Source organism: Halichoeres trimaculatus, unplaced genomic scaffold (genome assembly GCF_033239565.1).
Source record: "Halichoeres trimaculatus isolate MK-OKI-2021-1 unplaced genomic scaffold, fHalTri1.1 fHalTri1_scaffold_19, whole genome shotgun sequence".
NCBI lineage: Eukaryota > Metazoa > Chordata > Actinopteri > Labriformes > Labridae > Halichoeres > Halichoeres trimaculatus.
The window spans coordinates 628322-642841 of NW_027437197.1; the positions used below are offsets into that span (position 1 = coordinate 628322).

Genomic DNA, 14520 nt, shown 5'->3' on the forward strand with positions numbered 1-14520 from the left:
CCTTCCCTTTCGCAGACGTCAAACAAAAGAGGCAGATAAAAGGTTAATGGCTCAATCATAAACAGCAGGAAACAATATTCGGCTCTGTCTCTGCAAACTCCTCTCTCTGTTGACACAATCAGGTTGAATTCCTGAAGATACGTGGCCACGGGAGGAGCGGCTGATTTTTGGTGTGTAACTGGATCCAGTGAGGGAGCGCGCCAGCTCCAGCTAAACATTACATTTGTGGTTTCAATTGATTTATAACAGATCATAATCACTGCATTAACGGCGTAACGGGTAATAAGATCTCAGTCACTGCTTCCGTGGACAGAAAAGCGTCTGATAGGGAGACGTCAGAGTCCTGCAGTCAGATCAGAAAGCGTGCTGATATCTGATGCGATATTACGCCTCTTATTATACCTATCACCTCGTGTTGGCTTCCTGTAAACGGGGTGAGAACGCGAATTTAATTATTGTGCTTTTATTGCATTGTAGCTCTGAAACTGGACTCGTGTGGAGTGTATTGTTGGGCCCCGTGTAATCTGATTGCCCGCGCAGCGTAGTGTGTTGGATAGTATCATGTTCCAGCCGACTCTGCTGGGTCAACACACGGCCGGGCCATTAAAGGAAGTCTGGTTCAGGGAAAGTTCACCACTATTTTCTTTTCACCATGGTAGCCAAACAGAACGGGGAGAGAATAGATGTGTAACATATTTGTGGCCCCGGCCCAAAGCTGGCGGGGCCTATTTTGTTTCCTTAATTAAAGCCAGAGACATGAGGGCCCTGAGTATCTTTAGTATGAATATAAACACAGCAGGGAATGAAAGCCTGCGTGTTTGACCTCCAATACAAGAATAATATTATCCAAATAAGTCCAATTTAAAAGCTGGAGCCTCTTATTTTCGGAAACATCTCGAAATGAAAAGAAAGCGAGAAAGATTAGAAAAGCCAACAGCGAAGAGGAGACGTGGGAAGGACCCAAAATCCCAATCATAAATCCTCTTTCCCTCTCTGTGTGTCTTTTTGCAATAATGGCCTAGTTTGGAGCAGTTTTCTGTGCCAGGCTATTTAGGGAATCAGCATCTGCTGCGTGATAAATAGCCCTGCTCTTTTGTTTGAGGCCAGGTTGAGCTCCTCTCTGGACCTGCTGTGTTAGCCTGCGCAGCTCGTGTTAGCCTGCACAAGTCCTGTTAGCCTGCGAGGCTCATGTTAGCCCGCTTGGCTCGTGTTAGCCTGCACAAGTCCTGTTAGCCTGCGAGGCTCATGTTAGCCTGCGCAGCTCGTGTTAGCCTACACAGGTCCTGTTTGCATGCACGGCTCCTGTTAGCCTGCAGGGCTCCTTTTAGCGTGCATGGCTCCTGTTAGCCCGTATGGCTCGTGTAAGTATGCACGGCTCGTGCTAGTCTGTGTGGCTCATGTTAGCATGTGTAGATGGCGTTAGTCTGCATGGCTCATGTTAGCCTGCACAGCTCATCTTAGCCTGCACGGCTCATGTTAGCCTGCACGGCTCCTGTTAGCCTGCACGGCTCCTGTTAGCCTGCACGGCTCATGTTAGCCTGTGTGGATGGTGTTAGCTTGCACTGCTCTTGTTAGCCTGCACAGCTCGGGTTAGCCTGCTCAGCTCATGTTAGCCTGCATGGCTCCTGTTGACCTACACAGTTCATGTTAGCCTTCATGGCTTGTGTTAGCCTGCACAGCTCATCTTAGCATGCATGGCCTACATGAGCCTGGACGGCTCATGTTAAGCTACATGGCTCTTGTTAGCATAAACGCCTTGTGTTAGCATGTACGGCTCCAACAGCCTGCACGGCTCCTGTTAGCCTGTGTGGCTCGTGTTAGCATGTGTAGCTGGCGTTAGTCTGCACTGCTTCTGTAAGCCTGCATGGCGCGTGTTAGCCTGCATGGCTTGTGCTAACCTGCACAGCTCACGTTAGCTTGCATGGCTAGCATTGGCATGCACAGCTCATGTTAGCCTGCACAGCTTCTGTTAGCATGCAGGGCTTCTGTTAGCCTGCACGCCTCCTGTTAGCCTGTATGGCTCATGTTAGCCTTCACGGCTCGTGTTAGGTTTCTTGGCTCACGTTAGCCTGCATTGCTCATGTTAGCCTGCGCGCTGCAGCCACCAGCTGAAGTGCAGATAATCGCCGCGCTGCGTGAATTACAGGGCTGTAAAAAGTGAGTGAAACAGAAGAAGAGGAGGTACGGAGTGTTTACGACGAGCCGTCTCTGCTCGTTCAGACTCTCCCTCGGTCTTAACGAAGATAAACTGTGACCTTAATTTGTGAAAAGCTTCCTGTTGCTGCGAGGTTCCTGGGTTCAAAGCTGCTGTTCTCTGCTTGTATTGCTTTCATGGCCGGCCAGTGTTCAGGGTCTGCAGAGAGTAAAGCTGAAACACTATCCCTCCACACACACACACACACACACTCACTCACACACACACACACACACACACTCACACACTCTGCAGCAGCCTATCCAAACATTACCTTAACTTAACCGGCTCTTTGTAGCAGGGTTCACATCCTTTGACATGATCTAAGGTAGATGTGACATCTTTTTGTCCATCTGAGGGCTCTTTTTGCTTTTAGTATTGTTGGTAAAAAGCCTTTTACCCATCACATACCCTCTATTGAGGTCTTTCATAAATAATTCAGCGCGAGTACAAGTGAAAGTGATGACAGCAAACTGTGTGCGATCTCTGGCTCTCATACGATCAAAGAGGTGCTTCTATAGAAATAGGAATTACATTTCCAGACGTTCCCAGGTCGAGCGGCCATTCATTTCTCCGTCTCTTTCTCTCACTTTGTCACTCCTTCCTTCTCTCTATCACTTTGTGTCTCCCCGGCACAGGGACACAGCTGGGTGAAGGTCTGCTTTTGGTCCCTAAAACCTGGGAGCTGCTGTATGGGAGCGTCAGCACATTCAGCACATTCAGACAGATAGAGGCAGTGCACTCTATTAGCAGGACTGAGGTAAATAAACCTCAGCAGACACGGCTGAATAAATCCACCCACTAAGGCTGTGTGGTATCTGAGCACAAACACGCCGTCTCTCTCAGGATACTGCCTTTGGGAGATGTAGTGAAATGTACTGTAACACAAACAGCCTCGTATACTGAGCTGCTAGATAAAGTCCTGAATGAGCCATCAATGGGAGGAAAACAGCTCATCACGCCGATGCACTGACTAATTTAACTCCCAACCTTTGGCGGCGGCGGCGGGGAGCAGCTTGTAAAGTTTGCGTGGACTTCATTAGTCGGTTATCGCAGAGATATGGGACGTGACAGGAAGGAGCTGACAAGGATCGATAAATCTGTTCAGTGATTTCTGTTCAAAGTCAAACATTCGTCCTGATTGTGTCATAAAAATATTTTCTTTTGGATTTTATGAAACTTTTGTTTTAATCTGTAAAGTCCAGGTTTATTTTTGAGAAGAGAGAAGTTAAACCAGTTTATTAAAGGGCTTTATGTTGGTTTGTGCTGTAGTTTTAAACTGATGTTTAATCACACTTTATGCATAATAAGGAAATTTACATTCAGAGATAATACAGCTCAGTCCTGCACTGAATTACACTGTGTTAAACAGCACTTTGTTATATTTCAGAGTCTGACTGAACAGGATTGTTTTCCTTACTTAATGTGTAGTGTAATGTTTTATATAATGTCGTCACAAATTATATTGTTATGAAATGTAACTCTACACACATTCTACACATTTAACCCTGTTTTTTTTAACTATTGCAATAGATTTTTATGCAGCATAACTTAGTAAACAGTAAAGTAACATTATTATTATTATCATTATTTATTATTTATTTATTATTTATTTATTATTTTATCATTGTATTTATTCATTTATTTATTTATTATATTTATTTATTTATTATTTGTATAAACTGCACAAAACTGAAATCCTATTAAATGTTTTTATTTTATTCTCAGTAGAAAATGTCTTTTTAGACTTTATATGAGCCACATTCAACTTATCAGTCAGTCTGAGTTGCTGAAACAAGTTTAAAAAATCTGCTATTGGAAGGAGAGAAAAGTTACTCATATGAAGACATTATTCTAGTTTCAAACACATTTTTCAGCAAATATTTCTTGTTCAATTGGCAGATTTTTTTCAATTGTTACAGCAATTCAGACCTTATATTTGTCTCTAAATAATTTGAAAAAAGACATTTTTCCGGTCTGCTCAGGTGAATGTGGCTCAGATGAAGTATAATTACACAAGTTTTACTTAAAATCAGACAAAAACACTTAATAAGATTTCATTTTTTGCAGTCCAGCACCTTTCAAAACAAATTTAAAACATTTGAGAATGAATAAATAAATAAAAACAGAACGATCCATAAAAAAATCTAAGAGAAGTTAGGGTCAATTAAAAGAAAAATAGATAAATAAAGTGTGTTTGAAGAAGAGATTTAAATGATGATACAGAGTTTGCCTGAGATCCACCAACAGCAGAGCTTGGTCCCCTTTGGGACCAGGACTCAGGAACCACCACCAGGGCCCAGCTGGAGGATCTCAGGCATGGATCAGGATCACAGGGACCAGGGGGGTCACAGATATAAACAGTAAATGTAACGTGATGTACCTGATGGAGCTAAAGTGTTTATTATTGAACAGTTAATTTCCTGTTTATTGTAGCGTAGTGTAACTCATCGTGGTCTGATGTGAAGTTTTGTTTGTGATGCGTCAAATCTTTGAGGATTCTGCAACGTCTGTTTTTGTTTCCGTTTTGTTTCTTATCACCAGTTGTTTTCTGCATAAAGAGACAAAAATGTTTTTATATGAAAGCTGTATCAAACAGAAACCTCTGATCTCCATCAGGACGCAGCGCAGCTCCACCTCAGTCATTAACATCAGCTTTATTAGAGGTGATATCTTTTGCATTAGCTGAGATTAAAAACATACCTCTGATATAAACTTTCACAGAGACCTATCTGAAAGAGTTTTTGGCACGCTCGTCTGAGCGGCGCCGACAGAATAAAGATGAGCTTTAAAGCGCTCTTAAAGGGGCGGTACGTCGCTCGGCAGCGTGACGCAGGTTGGAGTTTGTTCTGTCTCCAGATGATTTAGTCGGGTCTGTCCTGTTTCCTGCCATAGTCCCAGCGCGTACGGAAAGCCTTTGGTGTTTTAGAGATGGATGAAAGTCAGCTGATGTTAAAGAGGACGCAGTATCCTGCTTAAGCTCCTAAATGGACTATTGTATGTGAAATAATGTATGAAGCCAATATGTCACCTGTGTCAAGTCCCCATAATTCATCTTCAGCAGGAACATCAGCCCCTTGTTCACACCTACAGGGCTGCAGCCCCTCATTAAAGGCTCATTGCGTGCATTTTCTCAGCCTGTAGGCTTGTGTTGGTTACTATAAGCCAGCAAAGTAGGTATTGATTGCAACTGGAAGCTGTATTAATAAGTGAAGGAGTAAGGTGTGAGGAAAGTCAGGGTGTATCTGCTTCACAGGCCCTTTTTCTCCTCCACTGTGAGGTGGCACAGTCATTTATCACGGCTGGATCTGTGCCCCTCGTTTGGTGTAATAAAACTCCCCCATCAGAACCGTCCAACAGGTCTGAATCACTCTGTCACACCACCTTCCAGCTAAGGCATGCATTAAATCAAGCAAGCAGAACATTTCCTAAGGCAGCCATTGCCTTTTAATTTCCTGAAGAACCTTAAAATATCATTCATTACCAGAACTACACATATTTGGTTTTTAAAAGTCTCATAAATCAATAGTGGCCTGACTGCAATAATTATAACAAGTTAACATGTAATTTCCAGGCCGAGGGCCGCGCTCTGGATTTTAGCATATGCAAACGAGGCAATTCAAACAGTGTGGGGATATTAATACGGAGGAACAGGTAACGAGGTACGGGTTATGAATTATGCATCAAAAAGTGGTTGATCTTCAATAAAGGAAATGAATTCAGCGTGTAATCTAATTAGTTATGGAAGTCTATTATGTTGAGCTGCAGAAAGCAACTGTCCTTGAAAAGAAATTTATTTACAGTACATGTTAGCTATTTGCTGTGGAATTGCATTCTGGAGAGCTCCGACTGTTAACACCCCCCTGCTGCCACCTCCACCCACACAGCCCCCACCTCCTCCTCCTCCTGCTGCTGCCGCTGCCCGGCTCTCAACCTCTCCTTCTTTCCTGGTGTTTTAGCTCAAGACCAGGCCGGCCCCCGAAGAGGACCCAGAGCGTGACATCCCCAGAAAACCCCCACATCATGCCCCACTCGGTCCCCGGCCTCATGTCCCCTGGCATGATCCCACCCACAGGTACGGCTAAACCTCCTTCTGCAGCACTCTGTCAGTGTTGCTAAGGCTCTAATCTGCTCTGTCTGGCTCTTCTTCTTTTTTTCTGTCACACACACACACACACACACACACACACTCACACACACACACACACACCACTGGCCTCCCCGCAGCTCGTCCTCGAAATGGCAACCAGTCCAAAGTGACACATGCACCCAACCACCAGACACCAGCCGCTCACTCGTTTACCAAAAACAGATCCTCTGCTCAGCCCCCCGGAAACCGGCGAGCGCGGGGACGGAGGGTGGAGGGTGGAGGGTGGCGGGTGGCGGGTGGAGGAGGGGAGAATAAATTGGAGTGGAGATCTTTTCTCTCAGATTATTCCAGTAGATGTTGCATTTTGCCTTGAGTGCATTCTAATTAGTGCGATTAAATCCACTCCACTGGTATATGTACATAGGCGTTGGTGATGCTAAAGCGAGCTTATCGCCACAAGAATCAACAACAAGCGTTTGTGCCCTAACGCGGCCCCGGGGCCCAGTCTTATTGCGACTAATGCTTTTGTTCTATTTGTGGCCTGCTTCATTGTGGCGGCTTTGATGTCGGTGGCTGTAAGTGCTCTCATTTGCATCGCCTGCTCTGCTCCTTCATATGTCTTTAATGATATTGCTCTGTGGAGCGCAGCTCTGTGAATGCTCCTTCAGTGTACAGTACTCTTTAAACCAACTACCCACTCCACTGTTTAGACATTAAACCACTGGTTACTGAAGGTAATGTGTGCACAACACTTTAAACTAACTCATCATCCTCTCTACGAGCCGCTCAGCGCTCCACGCCAGAATCCACTAAACTGCTGATTTCTAAACACAGCACTCCACAGGAACCAATCTGTTCAAAACCATCTCTACAAGAGAGGAAAACACAACACTCGGTTTTTAATTTCTCACAATTTCTTTCATTTAACTTTAAAATACCTCCACACAGAGGAATAAAGTGCTGAGCTGACACAGAAACACTCTGCCTCCTTCAGTTTCCTTTGAGCTGTTCACTGAACACTTCACCAACACGTTAAACACACAGCTGCTCGTCCAGGGGAAGATTTAACCAACAGTTTCATCTCTCTGACATCAGGCTGGTGATGGTAAAGAACAGAATAAGGATTAATTTAATTTTGTTTAATGCATGATAATCCCACTCTCAGTTTATTCTGTAAATATTTGTATAAAGCAGTTACTGAAATGAACATGCAGAGATGAACAGTGAAGAGGAATTTATTAAAACAATGGAAATAAAAACATATCAGAATAAAAATGTTGCGTGGAAAAAAAAAATACATTTTTTAAAAAAGGGGAAAATAAAAAACGTTTTTTTCCAAGTGAATTTAATCTTTTTAATAAACACCATCCTTATTGGAGCCAAAATGTGTCCAAACACCTGACGCTGAATCACCTGTGGGTTTGAGCTGCTGGTGTAGTGCTGTCGGCTCAGTGTTTTAATTTTCCTGAGTCCTGATGAATCCAGCTTCAGTCTGACTAACTGTTTACATGGATCTTCATAGTCTGATCTGATGCTGATTAAGCTCACAGTCTGGTTTCCAAACCTGCATGTAAACGTCATAGACTAGAGATGGGTACAGAGTTAGATACTTTTACAGGTACCAACCGAATACTGTCAAAAGTACCAAGTACCGATTCACGTAAACCCAAAAGGTACCAAGTTTAGGTACTTAAACGTATCCTTGTGACTGTGAAAAGTGGTAAAGTAGGAGATTATCCATGCTGGACATGAACACAGCATTGCAAGTTTATATATTTAAGAATAAATATGTTGAATTGAACAACTTTTATATTCTATCATTAAACAAATTAATATTTTTTACCAAAAAAACAGAAATAGGTATCAAAAATTGATACTGTTGAGTACTGGTTTCAAATGTGAAAGGTTCCCATCCCCATCAAAGACTCCATAAAACATGGACGTGGTCTCCACAACGTCACCCATCTGTTCCTCAAACAGTGAAATGAAGCCAATCAGCAGCATTACTGGATACAACACAGGCTCTGAGTTTCCTTTCTAACAGCTGTATCTTGGGATGGGAACTGAGTGAGGTACTTTTATAGGTACCGACTGAATTCTCTCTGTTGTACTGATTCACGTAAACCCAAAAGGTACCATGTTCAGGTACCTAAACACATCTTTGTGTCAGTGAGGGAGTGGAAGAGTTGGAGATTTTCTAAACTGGACATGAACACAGCGTTATAAGGTTTATATATGGAGAAATAAAATGTGTTAAATCAACAAACTTTGAAATTTAATTATTCAACAAATTAATTTATTACCACAAAAATCCATGAAAGTACCAAAAATTGGTACTACAGGGCACCAATACCGATTGCCAGGTACCAGGCATCGGTAGGCTACCGTATTGTTTCAAATATGAAAGGTACACATCCCTAGCTACGGCGCCTGTCAGTCACATGAGCTGAGCTGTGTCTCTGATTGGGTGATCAGATGATCCTAATATCTTCCGTACTACTAATTAAGAAAAAAAAATTTCAGTGTGTTCAGCTTCAAGCTGTTTTTTAACCAGGCTGTAAATATGTTTTTAATGACGTACAGGTCTGTAGCGTTAGTTTGGTGTGGACCTGGTTTCTGGTCTTCCTGCAGCCAGACTCATGTGGATTCTTGATGAACAGAAACTTTTAGCTTTTATCCTCATAGGCTTCACTTTTTCTGAACCAGATGTTGCTCCTTGCTGGATGGCACAGTGTCACTCTTTCTTTCTTCTTCTTCTTCTGCTAGCCTTCACGCTTTGCGCCACCTGGCTGCCTGTGGTGTAACTGCACAACCAGTGTCTGTTCACATCTGTTAGAAACTCTACATGTAAGTTTGAATTAATCTCCAGCTCCAATCAGATCTAATATTAACGAACAGATAACACAGAAACTGGTTTCCATGGTCTGATAAGAAAACAAAACTTGGACCCACTGATGATCAGCTGACCAATCTTTAACCCGAGCTTTAACCTTTGGCGTGTTTCTTGGAGTAATCTTTGGTGCTCAGTTTTAACAAAGCATTATGTGGAAATTTAGATCATTCAAACACCTCCCACTAACGTGCACGCTGAGGGATTAACGAAGTCTTTAATTCACAAAAATTGAAATAATCTGAGTCATCTCAGCAGAAAAAAAAGGTTTGAATGATAAACTTTTGTTTCCCTGAGTTACCTCACCTGTAAAAACATCCAGCACCAGCCGGGCAGCTCGTCCAGTGTTTGACAAAGACTAATAAAGGATCAGGTGTTAGCGTTTGTCTTCCACATTTAATTTTCCTGCACATCAGTCTGAACAGAGGAGCAAACACCAGGCTGCACCAGCTGGAAGAGGAGAAGTGGTAGTGGTTTATTTTGATCAGTGTTAAACCAACCAACCCCTGAGTTTCCCCATGAAGATGTTTCCTGTGTGACTGCAGCGACCTGAGCAGCTCAGGGAAAGTTTCACTGAAGAAAAGTTTGAGTCTGTTCAGACGGAGAGTGATCAGAGTCAAAACAAGGAGAATCAAACTGTTTGGAAAGCATCCGGTCACACTCCAGTTTGGTTAGTGTGTGTGGATATATCTGTTTCTGTCTCTGAGGCAGCACACACACTGGCACACACACACACACACACACAGCTCTGCGTCCCTGTGATTCACTACAATGGAGCCTCACAGGCTGCTGCTTTGAACTCTGGGAATAGAGTGAGGTCACTGGCTATCTGCGGCGGCGTATAGGAGGCGAACTTAAAGGCCGCGGCGAACACAGAGGAGGACAATGATGAGAAGGAGTCGTGTTATTTAGTGGAACATAAAGCAACAGAGAAAGCCTTTTGATATCAGCCCCTTTAAGCCCAGAGGGACTCTGTGATCTTGACATTTAGTCAGGGTATTCAGGGGGCAGAGATAAAGTAATTGAGGTTTTTGGTCTTCTCATAACGGCCGTAAGCTTCTAACTGTGAGCAGACACAACTTTTCCTCCAGCCCAGCGCCGCTCTGATGAAAGCTTTTATTGTTTCTGATTACAGAGTTAAGCATTCATCATCAGAGGAGTCACAGATTATGACAGATTAATAATTTAGGATAATTGACCACACATAAGTTAGCATCTAAGCAGGCGGCTAATTGATCTGCGTGTCATGTCCAAAGCGACTGATTGATGATTAAAACGCGACATCGAGGACTGTCTCTGATAGTTACAGCAGCACGTCACGTCACATTCGATCTGTTAGCGCCCTCTCACACACACACACACACACACACACACACACACACACACATGGTCAGGGTTTCTCTCCAGGCGGAGCTCAGCGCCTCCTAAAAACAGGTCTGTGTGTAACCCAGGCTCAGAGGAGGAGGAGAGACCAGAGTCCCTGGTCCTGGACTGAGGCGGAGGTTTGGCTCACAGCCGCTCTGTGGACACACACAACGAATCAATACTTGGATTTCTTTCTGTTTCTTTTACATATTAATCAGAGTTCAATACCATTAAACAAAGAGAGACGTCAGAAAGAGCTGCTGCTCAGATCTGACTGTCAGGGAGAGTCTGAGTCAACGTTACAGGAGTCTCAGCGTGCCGGATCAGGAAATGACTCTAAAACAGTCTGTGTTTATTTTAAGTTTTAGGTTTTAAGGTTTGTTTGATGAAAGTGTCAACTTCACAGTTTGGATTCAGTCACATGAAGCATGAAGCAGCTTCCTGCAGATGGACCGGATAGTCCAGTTCAAGAAGAGAAAAAAAAATTAAGATTAATTTAAATTTTAAAAAGATATTCTCAGAATAAAAAAAGGGGAAATGTGAAAAACAGCAAATTTGTCGTATTCAGAGTCTAAGCTGTAGTGCAGCCACTCACCACTAGCTGGGGCTGTAGCTCTGGTTAATGGCTACTTCTTACAACGCTCTACTACCAGGATGTAAACAAGCACAGGCTCATGTGTACGGATAGACAGATCATCGGCCGGGCCAACTTTTTTTATCCGACGGCCGATGAGAAACCCATTCAAACTGTGTTGTTTGGCGCTGCTGTCTGCAGTCACTGTTTTTTATATGTTTTGTTTTTTATATGTTTTGTTTTTTAAATGTTTTGTTTTTTATATGTTTTGTTTTTTATATGTTTTATTTTTATATGTTTTGAATCTGTTTTCCTGCCTCTTAAAAAATGCTAAAATATGTTTTAAACTGCAGACTTTCAGGAGCTGCATGTTGATGCTTCTCTGCACACAATTTCTCCATGTCTACACTACGGAAGCCCTAGATGGTCAAAACATTTAAAATCAGTGATGTAAAACCAAACAGAAAATTAATTCAAACTCAATCTGTCCAGTTTTGTTCAAGTTACATTGAAATTTTGGAAAAACTTTTTTTTAGTTTTCTTTAACTGTATAAAACATGCTGCTGAGCCTGGGAGCTGTTTAATAAACTCATGCTTGAAGATATTTGATTGAAGTAAAGTGTTGGAGTTTGTATTGTTCAAAACTTTTTACGCCAATATTTTCACTTTGACTGCAAATCAATATCAGCTTCAAATATCGGTATCGGCCCCAAAAAATCGATACTGGTCTATCTCTTATCTCGGGCAGAGTGGTTCAGGAGTGTTTTTCCTGTAGGAAATGTAGATAAGCTGTCTGTAGTATCAGTATTTTTTGTTTTAACAATTTGAAATCAAGATTTTTTTTTCAAAATGAAATCTTTAATTTTAGTCTTTATTTACACGCTGGGTTGGAAAAAGTTGAGACGTCAGATCTCCTGAATAAATCCTAAAAAGTGACTCACCTGTGGTGACTATTTTTTTTTGGAAACCATGGTTTCTGATACCCTCCGTTAGATGTCATTGTTATTCAGTTTTCTCTCATGTCTGGCGTTAAAAAAAGCAACAAAGAAGAATCACAATTAAAATGAAATCAGCATCCTCTAATTCACAGATCGTCCCAGCCGTACTGTGTCTGAATAAACTCACATTGGTAATTATTAAAGCTCGTTAATGTTCAGGGAGACGACACAGTTTGTGATATTTGTGGGCATTTTTCTGTTTTTCTTACTTTTAGACCTTTTGTTCATTTGGATTAAAGTTTCTGTTTAAACTTTGAGGAAAACAATCAAAAAATCCTCAATTTAAAACCTGATTTTCCTTAAGTTGTGACACCTCATGTTATTATCCCAGTATGAAAAATAAAACCACACATACTAAGTTTTCCAACATCACACGGGTTTACGCTCAATTTATGTCTCTTTCAAAAACAATAATGATATATTTGCTGTGCGACGATTTTATTTGTATTTCTGATATTTTAAGGTTTAATTTTCTTTGATTACTTTCTAATATTTTAAAGTTTTTACTTGTTTTATCAGATTGAATTATGAGACATAGTGAATCAATCCTGATCAGATGTCGCAGCCTTATGACGGCGTTTTTCAGACCATCGGTTAAAATCATGGTGGATATTCTTCGATCTGAATCAGGAGTCGTCATGCGGAGCGGCGTGACCGTTTGAACGTTTGTTTCTCTACTTTAGCGTTAGCTCTGATTCCTTCACGCTGGCTGTAATCAGATATTACACCTCCACTTTGGACAAAGACCCTGATCACATTAGAGCGAGATGGACGCTGAGCGCTGGGCGGACGCCGTGGAAAGATGTCTTCTTCACACTGGAAGCCGAGCGGCGCGGCGCGGCTGAAACACATTGTTAACATATGTATCTCTGCCCTTCATGCTGCTTCCACTTAGAGGAGGACGTCTTAATATGCTTAGCTTTCCATTTAAGGAAATACCCTCATACGTGTGTGAAAGCACACGTGTGTGTGTGTGTGTGTGTGTGTGTGTGTGTGTGTGTGTGTGTGAATGCCTGGTGGTGCCCCGGGGTGGGGTGGTGGGGGTGGAGCTGGAGCCTTTCCAGTTGCTGATGCATTACAGGCAGATTGGCCCCCAAATCGGATTATTTGCTGCGGACTGACACCACACGGAGATGACATCTCCTTTAAAGTGGAGAGGCCTCCACTCACACTCTGGCCACTACTTAAGCAGCAGCAGCTTCAATATAATTCATTTATGTCCTGGATGTGGCTCCAACCTTTTGAATAAGGCAGGAGTACTGCATTTACCATTAGAGAAATGAATGTCACCTCCACCCATCCATCCATCCGTCCGTCCGTCCAGCCGCTGCATCCTGTACTTTACTGATAAAAACAATACTTCCTGCTGCAGCTCCAGCTCCACGTGAGGATCCTGCTGTTGCTGCTGCTGCAGGTGGAGACGTGTTGTAATATTTATGTTCCTTTGATGCACAATTAGCACGTCAGCGCGTGGAGTGGATCATCTAATCTGGTGCCACTTCAAGCTGCTCTAAAATAGATCCAGTATGCACCAGGTAATTTAGTGTCACTCCTTTGTGTCGCTGCCCCCCTCTTCCAGTCCGCTGCCTGTCATAAGGTTAGCGCGCTGTGTAATTGATACTAAATTTGTCATGATGTGGATAGCACAGTTCAAGTGGAGCAGTGTACCTAAGAGTCGCGTCGTTCCCAGCCCCGGTTTGTCATCGCCGCCGCCGCCACCAGTCCATGCATAAAATTAGGCGACCGCGCTCATTGACATGGAGCGGCTCTCCCCTCCTTATCCCGCTCGGCCGATAAATAAAGTGTGTTTTCATTGTTACCCGTGGAGCAGGGCCTAACAGAGACACAACAGGAACACAACAGATAAGCTTCAGCTGCTGCTCTTTATATAATCCAGGCGCAGAAAGTGGAGAAAGTCTGTCTTTGGTGAACTGATGTGGAGTTAATCTGATTTTAATTTAATTATAGCCGTTAGTTGCAGAGGGCACAGGCATTGGGGTGTTTGTTGTAAGAATGTTCTGACATTGGCGCAGGTATGGGGCAGCTAGCATGTTAATTAATGATGAAGATCCTGACAATATGCAGAGGCATGACAGCGTTAAGCCAGTCGGCTGCTGCTTCCTTTGCATATTAATAGATCCTTCATTATTATTTAATATGACAGCTGCTCCAAGGGCTACCATCAGACCTTGTCTCTGTTATTTGCTGTTTTGTGCTCCCCATGTGACAGTGCCATGCTATTCTCTATTTGTTAAATGTTCGCTCCTCTCCTCTGACTGGTGAGGCTCTCTACACGCCGCCGCCGCCGCCACCGCCATGCGCTGTTTGTTTTCTGCTCGGGAGGATTGTGAGCGGCCGTGTGTCGGCGTCTATACCAGCAAAGTGTGTGAATCCAAAGGTGACTTTGAA

The 14520-nt window shown here is 43.0% G+C and overlaps 1 protein-coding gene across 7 annotated transcripts in view; it reads left to right on the top strand.

The window, feature by feature from the left end:
* The window catches only part of dachd (dachshund d), a 134042-nt gene that overhangs the window by 61574 nt on the left and 57948 nt on the right, over positions 1-14520 (top strand). For all 7 annotated transcript variants that reach the window (XM_074695171.1, XM_074695175.1, XM_074695177.1 and 4 more), the window contains one exon: positions 6154-6269. In XM_074695171.1, the coding sequence (XP_074551272.1) occupies positions 6154-6269 (116 nt within the window). The remainder of the gene's footprint in view (positions 1-6153; positions 6270-14520) is intronic.